Source organism: Haliotis asinina, chromosome 13, assembly GCF_037392515.1.
Source record: "Haliotis asinina isolate JCU_RB_2024 chromosome 13, JCU_Hal_asi_v2, whole genome shotgun sequence".
Classification (NCBI taxonomy): Eukaryota; Metazoa; Mollusca; class Gastropoda; order Lepetellida; family Haliotidae; genus Haliotis; species Haliotis asinina.
This window is the reverse complement of record NC_090292.1, coordinates 25,375,758-25,397,934: the sequence shown is the minus strand read 5'-3', so window position 1 is coordinate 25,397,934 and position 22,177 is coordinate 25,375,758. Positions and strand designations below refer to the sequence as shown.

At 38.2% G+C, this 22,177-nt stretch overlaps 1 protein-coding gene across 1 annotated transcript; it reads right to left on the bottom strand.

Moving 5' to 3' along the window:
- Positions 1 to 306: 306 nt before the first annotated feature.
- LOC137259742 (thioredoxin-like protein 1) lies at positions 307 to 20,932 on the bottom strand. Its single transcript, XM_067797342.1, has 9 exons — positions 20,735 to 20,932; positions 14,135 to 14,231; positions 12,090 to 12,260; positions 11,035 to 11,157; positions 9,534 to 9,600; positions 6,107 to 6,200; positions 4,818 to 4,896; positions 3,030 to 3,134; positions 307 to 1,246 (listed from the first exon to the last, which is right to left on the bottom strand). Exons 1-9 carry the CDS (start codon positions 20,833 to 20,835, stop codon positions 1,217 to 1,219), a joined length of 867 nt encoding a protein of 288 aa, XP_067653443.1. The 5' UTR covers positions 20,836 to 20,932; the 3' UTR covers positions 307 to 1,216.
- Positions 20,933 to 22,177: the final 1,245 nt, after the last annotated feature.

The window sequence follows — 22,177 nt, the reverse complement described above, 5'->3', positions numbered from 1 at the left end:
GACTTGTATATTTTGTTGGTTCATGGGGGATTTCTTACACCTTTTGTCGTGGCAGATTATTCACTGTAACACATTGGATTGCTTAGATGGTCATAGTTTAACCATCTTCACATACGTCTGAATGAGCAAGTTCCCGTTTAACCTGATTTTAACAATATTCAAGAAATATTAGGGTGGTGAGCACAAGAAATGGGCTTCACACATTGTTCCCATTTGGTGAATCAAACTGGGGTTCTAAGTGTTACGAGCAAGCACTCTAACGACTAGGCCACACACATTTCCACTACAAGAACAACAGATACAAACTTCCATCCTCCTTTCTTCATCATTTACAAATGACATACACTTCTGTTAAAATACATGGAGATAATAATATGTACAGAGAGTCAGTCTAACAAAGATCAGAGTGCTTCTTGACGTGAAGTACCTGGAGAAATCGAGTACATCAAAACTGTAACAGAAATGCATCACGTAAAATGCTCACATAGTCAAACAAATATCTGAACTGTTTGAGGACACCAACAGTGACTCTCTTGTAGTGAAGAAGTAGCAGTAATAAAAAGGTCATGAATGTTAATTAGTATTACTTAAACATGCAGCCTCCCCTCCTCCCCCCACCCCAGACATTAAGTATCATAATATGAACATATCTTCTTTTAAGTAGAACACGTACTTAGCTAGTAATTAACACAGTGTTGCGGTAACTGGACATCGAATTGTGCGAACATTCTACAAACCGTTTTTGATAATTTAGTCTAAGTTAAAAGGAGAATTATGTTTAATTGGGACTGTATCAAAATAGTTCAAAACTAGGAATGTAGATTTGCAGGACGTATTTTAAAACCTGTTACCCAAAATGTTGACAACCAACTTCAGCTGGTCTGCACTTAATGAATCTTTACTTAGTATTGGCAAAATAAATGAAAAGGTGATATTATTGTGGCAGAAAAAAATGGGATAATTTTAAAATTGGGATATGTTTATGGTTCTTATTTATGTACATTCTGAGGAAATGGGAAATCATATATTCAAACTTGGAACTTTTACTGCCATTTGATGCACTCAGTGAATTTCAGCTGCAGGGAAGGTACATGAAGAATTCCTGAAGCTGTATCAACACGTCCATGTACTTGTCAAGTTACCATGTTGCTTCACATGTCATGTCCATAATATTTCAATCCTCGGGAGATAATTCATCAACTCTGCATTGACTTGTTCAGTGGCTCTCGCCTTTCTTGCCAGCAACCTGAAAACAATTGTCGGACATAAGATTTCATATTCTACATGTTTCAAAACATTTTTAGATGTACAAGAAACATGTTTAGATGTACAAGCACTTCTGATTTTGTTCATTGATACCAGAGATTTGGACTTCAAGTTCACAGTGTTGAAAGTTTTAGGTCTTTTATTTGTTGTTTAACACTATCCTCAGCAGTATTCCAGCTATTTGGAGGCGGACTGTAAATGACCAGGCAATCTGGTGATCAACAGCATGAGCATTGATCTACGCAACTGGGATAGTATAACAAGTGGTCACCCAAGTTGGTGACTCTGACCATGCAAACATGTCAGTCACCTTTTACAACAAGCATAGGCTACTGAAGATCAGTTGTGGATCTTCATGGGCACCAGGAATCATCAAAGAAATCCGACAACAAATCAGCTATATCAGAACATATTCAGTCAACCCCAATCGCCAAATCAACTTGACAGAATACACACAACAAGCTTGGGTAACTGAAGATCATTTGTGGATTTTCACAGGTGTCCCTCCCACCACCATGGAAGATAATATAGTTACATAAGTATGAAGTAGGATCTGCATATACAGGGTCAGTCACTGTCAAACACTTTCTAAGAAATAGCCTGAGTGTTTAAATAGATTTCAGCCTACAGACTAGTGTGAGTGAATAAGTATGGTTTTATGCTGCTTTAGACAATATTCTTGCAATATCATGGTGGGGAACATCAGAAATGGACTTCACCTTTGTGGGGAATCAAACCCATGTTTTAAGTGTGATGTGTGAACACTTTAATCACTAGGCTACTACACTGGCCCTAGACTGGTATGAGATTATTTTACATGCACATGATGACCAGGAGAAATTCCCCTCGACTTAGGCTCTGACCTTGTGGCTAATGTAATAGACTCAATATCGCTCCAACAATCCAGACAATCCCAAGATTGATATTATGAGCAACAGTTCAAGCTGCAAAATGTCATCAAGACCAACTATATGACCACTAAATCTAACAAAGTGACTGAGTTTAGTCTGATGCCACTTTTAGCAATTAGTTTTATGCCGCTTTTAGCAATATTTAAGTAACATCATAGCAGGGGACAACAGAAATTGGCTTCACAGATTGAACCCATGTAGGGGATCAAACCATGAGAGGCAAACACTTCAACCACTGAGCTACAAGACTGGCCCCATAATGAAATGACAAGACCAAGCGAGGAACTTCTTTTGGTATACTGGCAATATCAAACATTTGACTGATACCAATTTCTTTGCAAAGGATTCAATCCTAGCTCTGAGGCTCGCAAACTCTACAGGTATAATACTCAATGAAACACTGATCATAATCAAAACATCTGATCAACTTTGTGAGTTTTTTACAGAACTTATGTCCTAAAAATAAAAAAAGTTGTTTGGCAATCTTTCATTGAAATATTCACTATTTTGTTACCAAAATTGTCAAAAGTCGCTCTATAAATTGTCAAATGTAAAATACTGTCTTTAAGGAATATTACGTTGACTTGCGACTTTTTCATTCTTTTTTCCCCACCTGCCTTTAGGGTTATGAGGACAAAAATCTGTAAAACAAGATATACAATCGGCCTGCGCAAACTGAAAGATTAAAGTTCCCAGAAAACCTATTCTTCCTTACATATTTGAAGTGAATTCCTAGACTTCCATCAACAACATCAGTGTCTCAAAGATAAAGTCATGGTCAGTCCTTTCAGATATGAACTTCAATTCATGGAATGTCATGTAAAACCACACTGACTCAACCCTTGTATTTACCCGTTTGAAGTCAGACATGTTGGTGGCCTGGACTGGACTTCCTATCACTCCCAGGTAGTCAATCTGTGTTGTTTCAGCATCGCCAAGGTTGTCTTTGATGAAAAACTGCAAAAACAGATTCAGTGAGACTATTGGTTGAATGTAGTCCTGTATTGCAAAATACACATTCGACAAAGGGTTGTAAACTTTGCAATACAGTGCATACTTATATATTTATCATATCTCAAACAATGCATTTCTCTTTTCCTTTAAATCTTAAGTGGAATGGTGCCATATCAAAGGTTTCCAGTCCCCAAAAGTAATTCACCTTGCAGTAATTTGCAGCAATTTGAGTCACACACTTTTCATGTCATCTGACACATTATTATGGGATTTTTATTATCATTGCTGAAAGTGCTTATAATTTCTTCCCTCAATAAATGGATGTCAATCTCAATGGCACATCATATTACAATTCTCAACTCCCCTGGGATCATACAACTCTTGCAGCCACTTGGCTAACCAAGTCACTGCAGCTTAATCATCTTTACAAGGTACCCATTCAAAGCTAGGTGGCCTGGGGCACATAGTCACAATACTTAGTTCAAGTTTACTGTACCAGCTGTCGGTCATATACCAATGGATTTGTGGGTTGTTTTATGTGCACAGGGTTGTGTACTGTACACAAGGGGTTGTGAAAACATGGAAAGATTCTGCACACAAAGTTGACTAAAAGGTTTTTACACTCGGTCACAGGTGGGCTCAATCACTATCCTGGCACCTTGGACAGCTTGTCAACCATTATTTTTAAGCTTGTATATATTGTACTTCCTGCCTTCCAAAATGCCACTCAAAGAAAACATAAAGTGATATTTACCAGCTTTATTTTCAAGATAAAAGAGTTTGCTTTCGTGCGTATACTGGTGGTCAAATATCTTAAAAATCTCAAGTAAACTAAAAAGGCATCCCTTATCTACCCTGGAACAAAGGTATGAAATGCTCAAAATTTTCAGCCAGACCACAGGGCTGGTTAGATTTTATATTTGCAGGCCCTGACCAAAATTTACCTGCCCACAAAATATCTTCACATACATGTCTAAATTTGAACCCAACAAGTGAATTTGAGAATCTGACAGTCCATGTTGAAAATACTCTGTCCTGCGTGGCCAGGTAGGCAGGTACTTCAAATGCTGTTGTACTGCTATACCAGTTTATGGGAAATTTGGTTGGCGCTAGTTGCTTAAATGCCACACTCAGCAATATTCCAGCTATATGGTGCCGGCCTGTAAATAATGAAGTCCGGACCAGACAATTGAGTGATTAACAGCATCAATCTAGGTAAATGTGATACGATGACTTGTATCAACAAATGATGACATTTGTCCTTAAAATGAGAAAATGTTGCTAACAAACTATCATTTAAATATTGAGACATTTCACCGTTTATTATGACGGAGGAGTGCAGAGAAAGGGACAGCCAGGTGATCAAGAAGCATGTGCCAAATTGCCGAGAAAATCATTTATTCATTAACCTGTGCTGTACCGTCTAAAAGCTTTTTCGAACACCTGGCTGTCCCCTTCTCGGAACTCCTCCCTCATAAATAATAGTGAACTGTGTCAGTAGTTTAGCGATACCTTCTTAAACAACTTGTTTATTTTTAGGACCAAAATTCTGCAAAAATATTGCAATTCATTGGTCCGTTTCTGAGCCAAATGGACTACAGTCACCTTCTACTACAAACATGGGTTAATGAAGATCAGTTCTAACCCTGATCTTCACGGGTGAAGCAATAGAACAAGAACTCTTACTGTGATATTCTGTACATTCTGGAATTTTACATAGCGAAGCTGGACAAGAGCACCTTCCTTGACATCGTCAGGTGTGAGTCTGGAAAATAAAAGACACCCATTGTTAGTCAAATATTGGAGAGTGAATTCCCTAGATGATGAGTGATTGATTGAGTTTAGTTTTACGCCACACTCAGCAATATTCCAGCTATATTATGGTGGTGGCCTGTAAATAATTGAGTCTGGATCAGACAATCCAGTGATCAACAACATGAGCATCGATATGCGCAATTGGGAACCTGATGACATGTGTCAATCACGTCAGCAAGCTTGACCACCTGATCCCGTTAGTCGCCTCTTAAGACCTTTGATGATGATGATGATGATGATGATGATGATGATGATGATGACCATTGTTTTACAGTCAACTACCGGAGAGTGAACCGTGATGCATCAACACCACCACCCACAAAGCCATACTGCAATGAGAACTAACTGCTGTATGTATCATTTAGGTCAGACTCAATAAAAAACAAAAAAAACCCCTAAAACCCTGAAAGGAAATCACCAATCTAATGTAAAATATTCTTTTCTGTGGCAGTTGATATATTTTTCTGATGACTATAACAGGCAGCAACAGAAACAACTTTCATAAATGTCAAATGTTTGTGGTCTTCAGTAAATTAGAGTGACCTCCCTTTTATCCCCTTGTTGTCTACTGGTAAACACATATAAGATGATCCACGACCTGACAAATGCCCCAATTTGCATACTTGGGAACGCTCCACTTGAAACAAGAGGGAGACAGGTTGTCCAATAAATATCGAGAAGTTCATTTTCCCCGTGTGTTTCATGCATAAATTGTTATAGCACACTCGATTTGGGAACAGGTACAATCCCAACGAATTGAATCAACACAATATACTGAGCAAATATGTTTAGGACCACCGATCCATTTCACAAAGCAAATGACATTTTCCTGGGTTTTTTTTAACAAAATTGTTGAATATCTAAAATGCTTGTCAATACCCCAATCATCTACTTGTCTTCGTCTTAACTAAAGGTAAGTGTGGAATATCAGTATCTTATGCCTGAAATTGCAGTCTTATCAATCGAAGGAATATGCGGTGTTGATTTCATGTCACGGTTAGCATGTTTTGCACGTGCATAATCGTCAAGCTACCTGTAGCAGCCAAGTGTACTCGCCCAGTTCGTTGTACCGCCTCTCTTGTCACAAATGCGTTTAGTGCGCGGGATCATCTAATATGTGTCTAGCAGTAGAATCCATGCTTGACCTCTTTATAACTTACATAAACTTCTGTACAGGTTCCATACTGTCGGCACCATCAAAGTCAAGTGTTGTAGGCTGGTTGATGAACAGTTTTATTGTTTTGGGTGCATTTTCTGGAAAAGATATCACATTTAAAAACTAACATGGATCACTTCAGTTGGATTTAATGATGGAGTCTTTGGATGGCATTTAGAAGTGATACACAAAAAAATGAGACCTCTTGGATTTCAACCATTTTATTTAAGGAACAAGGTGTTTCACAGGGGTTTAAAAACTTGGATTTCATTTCATATCTGCTCAAAATGTAGCCACTGAATTTTGCAATGTGAATGAAGCAGATCTATCTTTCACTGTCCTTAATCACTTTTCGATACATAGTCCAGTATACATTAACATCAAATATTTGCTGATTTATTCTTTCCAAAATTACATCATCATGACTGTGTCACAAAATCTGGGCAAGTGAAAAATTAGTCAGGACAAGTTATTTTCTTAAAGTTACTTGCCCTGTGGCAAGGGGCTTTCAAAAATAAATAAAATAAATTTGAAATCCTGTCTATTATTGATGAACACAAAAACAAAAGTAAATACATATGTAAAATGCAGGAAAGAGAGTTACAGGAAAAAAAAGACAAGGATGAGTTACTTTCTTCAGGTCACTTTTTTACAAAGAAATGTGATCCCGCATTTCCACTGTTAGGGAACTCGGTTACAGTGAGAGTGGAGACTTTGTGAATTCAACAATGGAAACTTTGTGATGTCAGAGAGTCTTTGTGATTTTAGTATTTAGCCTGCATACCTAGAAGTAGAAAATCACACGTATACTTGCAGTATCAGTTCTGGTCAAATTTGCCATTACAATATTCTCATAGCTATATCAGTTTTTACATGCTGGGAAAATAGGCAGAAGTTACAAAAGTCTCCTGGCGTTCTTTGTTACTACCTGGAGACGACTGCATGTCAGTCAGTGTGTTAAAAAAGTTAGGAGTTCTGCAGGTCCCAGACATTATACATACCTATGAAATCGATGCATACGCTTGTCAAACCCAAAAACTTAAAAATACAAATGAAGCCGAATTTTCACATCTAATCATTATAATCGCAGCTTGTGCCACGGGATGCCACTCTGTACAACAAAGGACAAAGTATGATAGAGGCCCTTATTGGCCCACAACATGTCATGATTATCAAAATTTTCCAACACGATAATTTTAGCATAAAAGCAGCTAAATTAATTGTTGAAGTTACCGCCAAGTGCGTTTTTATGTTTTTGGTGTTGTTAGTTTTCCTCTTTGAAGACCTCAAAGTTGACATATTTTACAATATCTTCTAGAAACCTACATTTTCTGATTTTCAGAGTGATAGAAAAGTGTGAGCAAAAGCGTGACCCATCCCAATTTTTTCACCACAGATGAAGAGAGTAAATTAGAATGCACACCTAAAAAATTGTGGTGGGTCATGCTTTTGCTCACATCAAAATTTTTAAAAAAGTACATTTTTTTCGGTTCATGAAATTGCCCCATACAACATGTCAAAAAATAAACATTGGCTTAAACTAACATCTTTAAAAACAATCAATCACATTTACACATCTGTGCCATGATACATTATAATTTGGATGGTTTTATGCTCTAAAATACACATATCAAACATCGTTATTAAAATTTTCAATATCATAAGGCATTCACAGGGCTGATTTATGAGAGGTAAACATTTGTGTTTGGTTGTTGGTCTCTGCTAGAAAAGTAAGAAGATATCTGAAGATTTTCAAAATATGATCAAGCAGTACTGTAAAGGTGAGAATCTATGTTATTATGTAAGAATTTGATCATAGTTTTTCTATCATCTGTGTATCAAACACCTTTGAGTCACCTGTCACTGTCAAAATAACACTGTCATTCAACAGGATTGCCATGCATAAACATATGCATTTTCCAAGAACTTATGTACCTTGATGTTTCATTTAACTGAAATGACTACACTTAACTGTATGAAAAGGATTTTTTTAGCTAGAATAAGAACATTGTATCAAGGTCTAGCAGATGATGAACACCAGCAGACGTCAAGTCATACATAGTTGTAAAGTGTAATATATAAGCTTAAATTCACAGTGGGAGGCAAAGAAATATGTAGCCTAATGGTTGCAATAGTGGACTGTTGGGGTTTTTATTGTTATCAGACATGCAGGTTCAAATCCATGTAACCTGTCTTTCTATTTTTCAAAGTTTGTTTGTCAAGTCTACAATGTTTAACTAAACTGTTTCACATCAAATCCAAATATTGTAATTTTTTTCTTAAGCTTGGTAATCTATGTTACAACACTGGTGAAACAAGCTTTAATTAACATCATGTAAATCTTTTCTTAAGACACTGACCATTCATCTTTTCAAGTCGGTCTAGTTGCCTTTGTTCCCAATATTTTAAATTCATATTTTATACATTTTGATCTACTTTAGGTTTATACAATTTTGATTACTGCAGTTCTTGAGAGTGAATCAGATACTGAGATTGATGACTGTGTGAATGAAGAGTAATAGTGGATGTTTTATCTCTAAAATGGATACGTTGTGGATAATTACTCTGTGAAGTCTTTTGAATACTGACTTTAACATGTGCATGGTGTTAATATGAACCTGTGCTGACAATGAAATTTCACCCGAAATGGGCCTCTTTGAGGTCAAGACCTGCGATTTTTAGTGCAACATGGTTGGCTATTGTAATAACATATGATGATTGAGATGTTAACTGTATATTTGCTAAAACTGGTTGTAAATGCTGACTTGTAACACTTACTAGTTAGAATGAGGCTGTGCCCAAAATGAAGCTTCACCCAAAACAGGCCCCTGTGATTCTTAGTCCAACATGATTGTTATCATGCTTACATGTTGTACAATGGACCCATGGATTACATTTGCAAAAAATGCTGTGGATAATGACTGAGTTTTGGGGACACAATTGGCAAGTAATTGAATCAACAATGTTTTGCAACCCTAATTGGGCCCCTTGAGGTTAAAACATGATCGACATTGACATGTTTTTCAGCAGACTGACTACCTGTTGTAAAATTGCTGTAATTTATACGTAAATAAAATAACAGTAGTAAATAAGCCATTATGGCACACTGATATTTCAGACGTCTTGTTATTTTCCATGGAAACTGATAAAACCCATTTTGGGCCCCTCTGCAGTAAAATTACACCTCAGAACATATAAAATATAGCATTTTTATGCAAAGCTAACTTGTCTCTAAACAAATAACATGTTTTCAGCAATTCTGTTAGTGGGCCAAAAACCACCCTTATCATATCTTGTCCTTATTGTGAATAAGATGAATACGACCTGATTCTACCAGATCTCGTCAGTAATTACAGATTCTACCATAATTTGGTCTGATTTACTGATATTTTCTGATAGCAGAAGATGAGAGTCAATCAAGGACTTCCTACCTGGTGGCCCGTTAACCTTGAGAGAGTGGAGCTTCACTGGCTGAGAGAAGGCCAGACTTATAATAAGCTGCAGAAGACATGGTGAAAGAATCAGCACTTTGTATGGATGAGTGAATAAGACAAAAGTTCAAATTTCGCAAGTGCCTTTCAAATAAATATGTGCAAATCTGTTACCAAAGATTACTGAATATGGCATCAAACATGAATGACCAAATCAAGAAATGATTAAATGCACTGGCAAACAAGGATAAGTTGGACTGGTGCAAAGGAAGCTTTCATGAGAAGGTGGTATTGTACAGCAATGAGTAAACCCATTTGGTTTGTGAAAGGTGGAGCAGATGCAGGCTAGTGCACGTGCAGTGCATGGTGATGAAATTGATTCAGCATGTAGCTGTACACACTTTTCTCATAACACTTTCACATGCTTAACGGTAACCACATCACACTACACCTGACCGCAGGCAACCTGGGGCCCTTTCACTCACAATGGCAAGAGCCAGTGGGCAGCATTCATACATACTAACACTGGGCAATTATCAGGTCAGCTAAATATTATCCAGGGTTCCATCTAGACATATTTTCAAACATATTTTCAAAGAAAAGAGTGAGGGAGTTTACTTTTACGCCACACTCAGCAATATTCCAGTGCTACGGTGGCATTAATAGTTTGTAAATAACTGAGTCTGGACCAGACAATCCAGTGATTAGCAGCAAAAGCATCGATCTGCACAAAGGGGAATGGATTACATGCACCAACCAAGTCTGGGAACCTGACCATCCAATCAAGTTAGTAGCCTCTTACGACGAGCATGGTTTAACAAGCAGAAGAGTTTGTCAACATGACATATGTTAATAGACACACTTTTGATTTGTGATACGTAAATGACTCCACGAGATGAACATGTATTGACTCACTATGATAGGTATGTAGCCCTTTATACTGTATGACATGTACTGCGGGAGAGGTACATTAATGGAGGAATAACTGAAATGTTAACATTTTTATACCAGAGAAATACAAATCAAATTTAACCAGGTTCTGTGCAAATGAGACAGCTTTATGTAAATGAATGATCCAGCTAAGTGACATACCTTTATCTTCAGAAATAGATGTGTGTTTCATGTATGTAATGAGTGTACTTTTGAAATCACGTTGAAATAAGAAATCATTTTATTTACATTTATTACCTACTGTAGCACTGAACTTTGTGGTTTTAATTAGTTATTTGTATCAGAAGCGATGCAACATTTGTTTGTTAAGCATATTTTCACTTTACACTGTATCATATATGCAGGTTTTATCTGTGTTTGGCATTAACTGGATGGGGCTGTCACCCAAGATGACCGATTATAATGCAAGAAATGAACAAACACATGAACAAATAAACAAACACATGAGCAAATAAACAAACAAATTTGGGCTAAGGCAATGTAAAAAATTACTGAATATGTCATCAGAAGCTAACAAAGGCAAGATTGTGACTAAAGATTACACCAGTACCTGTTCATCAACATCTGACTCCAAGTATCCTCCTTTCTGTGAAAGGGCATGGGCGAGTGGGTGGTCATCTGACTCGTTCAGGCACTCGCAACCAGATTTGGAGATGAAAGTGGAAAGATCCATCTAGAACACAAGAACAGTGTGTACAACTGTGCTGAATACAAATGTGTAGAATACAACAGAGTACAACCGTGTAGAATACAACTGAGCTAAATAAAACTGTGTTGAACACAACTGTGTATAATACAACTGTGCATAATACAACTGTGTAGAACACAAAAATGTACAGCTGCACCGAATACAACTGTGTAGAATACACCTGTATAGCATAGAAGAGTGTAGAATAAAACCCAGCTGAATACAACTGTGTAGAATACAACAATGTACAACTGTACTGAAGACAACTGTGTAGAATACAATTCTACAGAACCCCAAACAGGTCCCTCCCTCCAATACCACAGAACCGCAAAACAGACCTCTTCCTTCGACCTACAGAATCCAAAACAGGGCTCTTCCTCTAATACTACAGAACCCCAAAACAGGGTTCTTCACTAATTCACTGAAGGCTAGAAGGGTCTGCAAACATTTGAAACTGCCGGTCAGATACAATAACAACCGGCACTAGAGCTCCAGGCCGCCATTATTCTGAAAGCTGATTCCAGCTTTATGATGGCACTCTGTAAATAACAAATCAAGACCAGTCAATCCAGTGATTAACATCATGAACTTGTGTCTTAAAGTTGGGATACTATGGTATGCATCAACCAAATAAACAAGCCTGAACATATAATCCCATTAGTTGGTGATTACAACAAGCATGACGACCAATTGTAACCAAGATCTTTATTAAGGACACACACAGGTTAGCAATCCCACCCCCCACACCATCCTGTCCCCTTTTGTCCTGAGATTTTGTTGTTAAATGTGCATTGAAACTCTAGTGAAAGTGAATTGTGCACCCCAACTTTTCTCAATAGTGTTCACCCCTCTCTCTAAATAACCTTTATCTGCCCTGGCACAAAGAATAAATATGTTTTTTTTTTGTCTAAACTCACATGTCCTTTGACGACAACCTCCTCTTCTCCCTCGTCCTCTTCGCCATACCACTTTTTAATCTTCTCTTCCAACACCTTTGGGTCTGCTCCCTTCTGACTGTCGATCTTCACCTTGTTGCGGTAGAACAAGAACGTTGGCATGGCGGAAATGCCTTGTGACTGAGCTGTTTCCTGTACAATCAAGTTTTGAAATAACTACCTGGTTTGGTAGTGAGTGAGTGAGTGAGTGAGTGAGTGAGTGAGTGAGTGAGTGAGTGAGTGAGTGAGTGAGTGAGTGAGTGAGTGAGTGAGTGAGTGAGTGAGTGGGTGAGTGAGTGAAGTTTTACGCCACACTCAGCAATATTCCAGCTATATGACAGCAGCCTGAAAATAATCAAGTCTGGACCAGACAATCCAGTGATCAACAGCATGAGCACCGATCTGTGCAACTGGCGAGTGACCACTGATCAGGTTAGTCGCCTCTCACAACAAGCATAGTCACCTTTTATGGCAAGCACGGGTTATTCTACCCCGAACCCTCACGGGTCTAACATCATTTGGACGAATCACTACAGTTTTGTTTGGAATATTTGTATTTACATATGTTTGTTAATATATTAACAAATTTTGAAGCAACGGTATCAACATAAACCTTTTGTGTAAGCAGTACTCGAAATAACTGCGTGCCCGTCAGCAAAATGCAAGTAGACCTTTGTTTGGACCTGTCAAAAGTTGCTGAAGCTGGCCCACTTGACTAGTTTTAATTTAGGAGCTTATTATGTTTACCATATCCCGACATGCTAATTTTTGCGACAATATCATTTTCAAAATCATAAACAAATAGTCAAATGAACATTGTTACAAATAACTATCTAAATCGTAAGCAGTAACGTCATTGGTCAGTTCTGAAGTGCCAGAGTATGGCCCAAGACATTCAACACTGGTTAAAAGCAAAACCCAAGTAATTTGTGAAATGAATACTAACAATTCTCATGTGCCCTGTTTTACTGCCTATAAATCATCATGAATTATTCAAGACAGTAAGGTGTCTGAAGTGCTAGCAACATTTTGAGGTCAATATCCTCACTGGCTTGTGCCAGTTTGAATCTACCTCTACCTATGTGCACAATACAGACAAATGATGAGTTAACTGACTTTCAGACAACTGACTTTCTGATTGATTGCCCAATCAACTTTGGTGTAATAGGATTTTGAACATGTTTAACCATATTTCGTTATTTTACATGTTATCTTGATGCCAAAAAAAAATGTATAAGAATGATTTTTTGGCTTGATGTTTATGCCCCTACCTGCCTAAGCTAACTACTAACCTATGTGTGCTTGGTTGTCTGTATTTCACTCGTTTACAGGGATCATTGGTTTGTCAATTAATGCCGCACTCAGCAATTTTCTGGCTATATGATGAATGTAAATAATCAAATATGGACCAGACAATCCAGTGATCAACAGCATGAGCATCGATCTGCACAAAGGGGAACCAATGACATGTGTCAACCAAGTCTGGGAACCTGACCTCCCGACCACATTAGTTGCCTCTTACGACAAGCATAGTCGCCTTTTGTGGCAAGCATGGGCTGCTGAACCTATTCTAAACCAGACCTTCATTGGATCCAGTGAAATGAGAGAGAATGATGAAACTGGTTTGGTTTAACATTAATAACAATTCAGTGATCAACATGAATGACCAGTGCAACTGGGACACAATGACATGTGTCAACCAAGTCAGATAGCCTCACCATCTGACCCCGTTAGTTGCCTCTTATGACAAGCACTGATTTAGTCTAACTCTAACCCAGATCTTTATCGATTTTGGTATAACCCACCTCCAATGTACTATTTTAAGCACTGATTATCTCGGTATAAGTGAGGTGTCTATTTGGATGCAAATGAATATTGTTTCCGGCCACCATGAGAGCCAATTTTCTTTGTATTTGTACAACATGTCCTGACGATAAGTTTTTTATTGCATATAATCAAGAACATATGAAACCTCATTTTAAGCCAGTAAATGGTTAATCCTGAACCGACATTTTGCTCTTGCTTACCTGACAATGATCAACATCAATTTTTAGGAAGATTGCATTTGGGTACTTGGTACTGAGCTCTTCAAATACTGGCGCTATCCTTTGACATGGCCCACACCTGTAACAGAGAGTGGTTGAGTGAGTGTTTGTGCGAGTGTTTGAGTGAGTGAGGTTTCAAGCAGGGTTTAGAAATATTCCAGCAATACCAGAAAGGGGACACACAGCAGGGGACACCAGAAATGGACTTTACCTGTTGTACCAATGTGGGGGATAGAACCCGGGCTTCGGTGTGACAGGTAAACACTTTTACAGCTAGGATACCCCACAACCCTGTGAATTACTCGACCCATCCCCTATCTCAAACATGTGATACTGAGAGTATTTTTCGTTCATTTCATCAATCAATATATTTTAATGAGTGAGTGAGTTAACATTTACTATTTAGCATCACCCAATCAACATTTGAAGGACATAGTATCCTGAACAAGTTACAACTCATACTATGTACACAAAAATGTTGTAGATGGAAAAATGTAAAAAAGGCCAACACAGGGACAGAAAAAAGATTATTTCACAGGGTGCCATGGGTAACCCAAATTTAATTTAGCTGCGTAAACTGTTATTTTGTAAAAATAGGTGTGCCCTTACCATTTCATGCTCCAGCTTAACATCGCTAGAATTATCACTTCAATATAATGTTTAATAAAACAGTAAACAAAATGTAAACTGGTAAACTTGAAGCAGGATTTCCTGAGTACTATCAAGATTGCAAAGAATTGTTGAATTTCATTGTCCTGGTCAAAAAAAATATATCTCACAATCACCCAACAGAATATCCTATAAAGCACACTGAGATTCAAATTTCAATAATTTACATTTCTACAGGGAGGTGAAGTATCTTACTGGTTAAAGTGTTCTCTCATTATGCTAAACGCCTGTGCTTTTAGCCACTTTCAGGAATATTCCTGCAACATCACAGCTGGGAACAACAGAAATGGGCTTCACACATTCTACATGTAGGGGAATCACACATTGTAACTTGTATCCGGGTCTTTGGAATAACACCAGAGCTTCAACCAACACTACCCTACCACCCCTCCAAGTGAACTGACCCGCGAAGGTCCCGGGATAGCAACCCATGCTTGCCACATAAGGCGACTGTGCTTGACGTAAGAGGTGAATCCTGGTACCGGGAGGTCAATCTCACTGGCACATGTTATCAGTTCCCAATTGCACAGATCGATGCTCATGCTATTGATCACTGGAATGTCTGGTCCAGACTCGAATATTTACAGCCGGCCGCCATATAGCTGGAATATTGCTGAATGTGGCGTAAAACTGAACTCACTCACTTACTCCAGCTGAACTGAAGTCAGCGAGGACTATGGCACAGGCTTAGTAAAGATTATTATGAATTGCCTATCGACAATTTAAGACCTCATAGAAATACATATAAAACAGGATCGTAGGAGTGGACTAGTTTTTGAAGTGCTTACTCATCATGCTGAAGACCTAGGTTCAATCCCCACATGGGAACATCGTGTGAAGCCCGTATCTGGTGTCCCGTTTGGCTTAAGTGTCACTATGGAATACTGCTAAAAGCGGTATACGGCACATCTCACTCACACACTTGCCTTACTGGTTAGTCAAATGTGGCACTACCGTCTCTGTTACATCACTGTGTTAGTCAAGTTTCACTTTTCAAGTTCAACAGGTATTACTTAACACTTATTGTCATTACCATGTGATTACAGGTTAGTTTTATGTATCAGGTTACTGTTAAATCATTCTTGAACAAGCTTGGTTAAATTTTGGTCCCTTTCAACTCAAGACAAATAAAGGCAACTGGGTCCTTGAAAGCATAAATGAATTTAGGGCCTTTCTGATCAGCACCATAATCACTAATAATATCTTACCTCATCTTACCTTGGTAGATTGATAAATCATGCTCTAACTCAGAGGCTGAGAGAACAATTCATGTATTAATTTAATGAATCGCGTATAAAATGTGAGGTCCATGCAAGGTGTTTAGACTTCTACATAAACTGTTCCAGGGGAATGTTGTGTTTTGTCATTCACAGGCCTAGGGAGCAGCGTTTCAAAGTAATGGCTGGCCCAGTGCCGGTTGTTATTGGATAAGGATGGCAGTTTCAACTGTTTGCATGCCCTTGTGACCTGCACTAAATTATCTGTCTTTTTCGCAACTAGAATCTTTCACATACTCTGTTGCTATACTAACGTTCTAGAATCATTCATGATACAGTTTCACTTCCTGGTACTTTCATAGGAATGTCATCACCCGTCTTTAACAAATAAAAACTTTCCTCTGCATCATAGGCTTCAGTAATTGATTTTGCAGAAACTTTCTGGAAATGTTCATAATATAAAGTGTTGTCTATTTTGATTTTACGGTCTGACAAAATGGGCATGCAGATTTCATTCAGGGCCTGCAGGCCAACAGGCAAAATTAAAGAATAGCAAACATTGCCAGGGAGTGTAGAGTTAATTTCCATAGGACGTAATGTTACTGGTATGCTCATTGGGAACGGAACACTGCAAATCATCAATGATTCATAGTTTTAGCAAACTCATACCTGAATGATGTACAAGGCACTACAACCCCTACTCATTTGTACCTAAACAACTGGATGACATCTACTTTTAACAATCAGCGAATCTGTACTCAATGAAGATACATTCAACTTAGACTGTTGTAGTTTCTAAAGCATGTAGGGCACTAAACAAATTTTGTATCTTATTAGATTCTGACTTACCTGTGATTATCTGTACACAAACTACTTGTATATCTGTTCAGGGGGTTAAAAATCCCATTGCCCAACGCCTGTGACAAGTCAGTTTTCATTTCAGGCAATTAAAATTCAAATAATGGTATCTTACTTGTCTGTGGGCTACTAGATAACTTCCAAATATGGTTGCAAACTGAAAATAGGATTTAATTTCATATCTGCTCAAAATGTATTTATTGAATTTTGCAATGATAATGAAGAAGAGCTATCTTTCATTGCTCTTAATCACTTTTCAATACATAGTCCAGTAAACATTAACATGAAGTACCATGCTGATGTATTCTTTCCTAATTACATCATCATGACAGTGTCATAAAATCAGGGCAAGTGGAAAATTTGTCAGGACAAGTCACTTTCTTATATCTGCTCAGAATGAAGCTATTAAAGTTCGCAATTATTATGAAGCAGAGCTAGTAGAGAGTGTTTCCAGTATTACCAACATTTGCTTCTGATAGGGGCATTGTGTTTATGTTCTTGCCGCTAAACTAGCGATATCACTGCAACTGTTCCGTGAGTAGGCTGCGTTTGTGAACATTTGACTCGATTTTGAGTGAGTGAGTGAGTTAATATTTAATGTCACATCGGCAATATTTCAGCCATATCGTGACGAGGACATAACACTGAAATGGAATATATGTGTATTATTAAAACCTGTCAACAAAGAACAGTAAATCAACTAGAATATCACAGACAAGAATGTAAAACTAGTAACTATACCTAAAACAATTTATCTACAGAGGACAATACAATATAAAAATGGGCTATAGAGTGCTAACAACTGGAGGTAGATCACCATACTATGGACCATGGGGACTTACAGTACTTTTGCTACCTGCATTGACCCTAGATGGATTTACATCATCCCCTCAGCCGTCAGCAATTTGTGAAATCTAGCCATACAATAAAAAGACACTTATTCTACAATTAAAAACCTGGAAATTTAGAATTTACATTGAATGTTTGTGGACTTATGTGCCCTCTCTGGAGGACAATAATTTTACAGTACTTCAACCCCCTTCGAGGATACAGCCACTAGCAAGCACACTTACCAATTTAAACTTCCAATAATAAAACAGTTATCTATTTACAATTCAGTTAGTAAATCTAATTCTTTTAAAAATGTAATGATTAAATGAGAACTTGTGTCATTAAAGGGGCACTGATGCGGAGCGAATAATGTTTCTCGCCAACGGTCGAAATACGAAACCAAACCGCAAATTGGTCAGCGCCCGCTCCTTCGACCGTGACGGACAAAGGAACTGGGCTCCTGTCCATATTAGCAGAATTTCTTCACCTAAACAGTCAGGAGGCCGGATGCCCATCATATGCCATTTGTTCAAAAATATCCATGGTATTCCTTGTCTGATCGTAACCAAATATCCCAGCAGTGTAGTTCTTTTCGGATGCTTGGATGGTATAGTTACTGATCCAATTTGATCCTATTTCTGTGTTTTTAACCTCGATATTTAATCATGTTACATGAAAATATGATGTCTACAGGCACGTATCAAGCCATTTGTTTCAGTACGGAAGATTGCAAAGCTTTATATATAGGTAGTTTTGAGTGTTGATTCAGCTGTGATAGCAAATATCATACGTAAATTTTGGTAGCTATGGTAGCTACAATGGTTTATTATTTATGATAATAAAAACACACAGTTGATTTATTTGAATTCGTAAACAAAAAACGATGACTTTGCCTTTGGTAGAGAAATCTGAAAATTTTCTTACGTAAAAAAACCCTTATTTCACCTACATACCCAAGTACACAGCAAATGCCTGTGTGTATTCCTTATGTAACGAAATTCCGTTGGTATCCTCAAAACAGTTTCGGCCCATAAGTGTTTGCAGGCTGCATGCGACACAGAGATTACATCCTCCTTGCTGTAACTCGCGTTTGATGGTGTAAACCTACACGTGTTATTTGTCATCATTCTCTGGATGGTCAATTAATGAATTTATAACAGGTATAATTAGTAGTAGCACCACTTCGGTTACTCAACAAAGGTTCCCATTTGGCATTTCTCCTGTCTGGAGTAAATACTCAACATTATAAATTAAGGTCTGTAATGGCAAATGTATTGTATGTTATGTAATATGTGCATGTAAGTGATGCAAGAGGGTTTATCAGCTGAGTTACAAAAACAAACATCGATCAAAGGATTAACCGATAACACACTGATTGATTAATTACTTTTATCTTCTAGCGGATTTGTTTAAAGGCAGTGTGTGTAGATGACTACACCCTGTCGTAAAGAGTGAGTGCAAAAACAACATCCTCCCTTCAAAGAATTAACCACCCTTGCGTTGATTGATTGCTCATTATTGGTTAACTAAATTACTTAGAATAGTGGACATCATACAATTAGTTGCCAGGTGTGCAATCTTGGGAGACCAATGAGAGGTTTATCTGGTTTTCACCAACGAAAGACGTGAAACGATGTGTTACTTTTTCGCAAATGAGACAGTTGTAAGACACGCGACACAGAGCAGGATTATTTAGCAGCTGCAGATGAATGGAATACGATTTCTTTTACGTGGATATTGATGGATACATTCCTGAACAAGGTAGTAGCCTGACATTGTTGCTATAAAATTAGTCTGTTTTACATTCATTATTTGCATTTTGTTTTAATTTATTTGTTGTAGCATTCAGCAGAATCTGTATGACAGAAAACACACACTAGATCGCATATGTGTGTGAAATAGGATCCACATTGGCAATCTATACAATGTATAAATGTTGCTGTTATGTTAGAAATTTACTATGAGTATAAGCAGATCGTGTGTTCTTTCATTAATTTTCAGAATCATACAAATATGACAATAAACCAATTAGGGTTATGAGACAAAATATAGAGACGTACATTGGCTTCGTTATTTTTCCGTCCTAATAGTTTTTTACCATTTCTACCACTGGCAGATAATTAACCTTCAAAGTGTTTCATTTGTTTTCATAATACATTTCTTATGAAGTAAAAATGACTTCACCTAAGTTGATCTGTCTATAATTAAACTATTAATTGCGCTTACGGAATGCGCAGCAGAGGTCACGAACCAGTCACGAATTCTGGGATATCTTCCGGGTACGCACGGGAGAAAAACAATAACAAAAGTTTACACCAGTCCACGGAAATTGCTCCGCATCAGTGCCCCTTTAAAAAGATCCCTCATAGTTTGGGAATTAAAATACTGATCCCTTATGAGACTCAATTTTAAGATGCAATTCCTTCAAATGTGCTGTATTTCCTTTGATTACTTAGGGGGTGCTGATTGTGACTTTTCTTTTCCTGTGACTTTTATTCCAAGCCCAAATTGTGGCTTTTTATCCTGTGACTTTTTATCCTGTGACTTTCTTTCCGGTCACTAAAACACTGGTCCATGGTGTCCAAAAAAAAAAAAACAAAAAGAAAAAACAAATGGGTAGTGGACATTCAAATGTGGGTAGGAATCAGCCAAAATATGAAGTACGAGTCATCGAAACGTAGGTATCTAAATCTGGGTCACCTACAAATGCTTAAAACCATACATGCATATATATTTTGACAATTGTAGGTACGAACTGATTATTTTAGTTTCGAATCGTCTTATATGCTGACCGATTAAATGAGGTTACCACATGATATCTTATGTTGACACAGCGTGAACATTGGATTATGGTGAGTAATTTTTCCCGAGGACAAAAGTTAGAGATTGCTAGTTTACCGTGAAACCATTCACATTCTGGAGGGGAAAATCTCTGCCTTCGTGCAGAAACCCAATGTTTCAAACGAAATGCAACATCATTTGGAGTTTGTTTCACTCGTCAGCTTACCACGTTGCGAAGAAATCTGCTACAACCAATTTCGACCCAGCACTTGCAAGCTCTTGTGAAAATTGTGGGTCCTCCGCAACAATCTTGTAATTTGTAGTCATGATCACTGTTACAAATTACTTACAACGCCGTAGAAAATGACTAAGCTCAAAACAAATGTGGATGAGAAAAGGGAGGTAATTTGAATGCATTTCCTGTAAGGGAGCTAACTCTTTCTATCGACACGCCAAAGCAGACCAGCGCTAAATATTGGCCAGAGTAGTCAAAACGGGCCATTCTTTTCGAAGGCAGTGTATACATTTTGACTGAAACCCCCTTCCACAAAGCGATCTTGTTTGCTAAGTATCTAGTTAAAGTTTGATAGATACGATCGTCTTAGCTAGTTTGTATAGCGTTGTAATACGCGCGCAGTAATCTTTACGAAAAAGCTAAGAGGGTGAGTTGACAGAAGCCAGAGTGAGATGAGTGGATTAATTGGTGGAAGCCAGGGTGAGTTGAGTGGATAAATTAAGACTGGGAGCCAGAGTGGGTTGAGTGGATTAATTAGTGTTAATGATGCAGTTGAATGCCGGAGAGACAAAGACGCCTTGATCCCTGTTGATTGTTGGGTTGTGTCTGCGGATTTGTACTGCTTCAGCAAGTTTGCGTTGTTTGAAGTCATGTTTGTTGCTAGCAAGTGTTGTGACAGTGTCCCAGTTGATGTTGTGGTCAGGAAATTTGGTGATGTGTTCCGAAATGGCTGATTTTGTGTCACCTTTGTTTGTGGAGGTTTTGTGTTCTTTAATGCGTATGTTGAGTGGTCTGGATGTTTCCCCAATGTAGTTGCTGCCGCAGCTGCAGCTGATGTTGTAGATGACGCCTTTAGGGTGTTGTTGTTGTGTACTGTGTTTCCTACCGTTGGCCTTAATGATTGTTTTGAGGGGTGTTCCTGTTGTAAAGTAGGTGTCAATGCCTGCTTGTTGCTTGAGTAGGCGACTGATGTGGTGTGATGTTTTGCCGGTGTATGGTAGTGAGATGCGTATGGGAGCGGGATCAGGCTTGGTAGTAGTGGGTTTGGGAGGTGGGTTGACAGTGGAGTTAATGACACGGTTAACAAGTTGGGGAGGGTAGTTGTTTAGTTGGGTGAAGACATGCTTGAGATGGTTTAGTTCGGGTTGAGGAGAGACAGAGGATAGGTTTAGGGCACGGCGGGTGAGGGTAGAGATGATGCCCGTACCCGCCGTACCCTCACTCTGGCTTCTGTCAACTCACCCTCTTACCCCCCCCCCCCCCCCCCCCCCACTGGCTTCAGTCCTTAATCAGCTTACCTCAACACTTCTCTAATGTATTGTTACCTCAAATAGTTATTGTTAATCCTGTCATTGTTGTATTGTCATCACATGCTCATCTCTGCTGTATATATATTGTACTCCCCCTGCCATTCCCCACACGCTTGAAAACGGT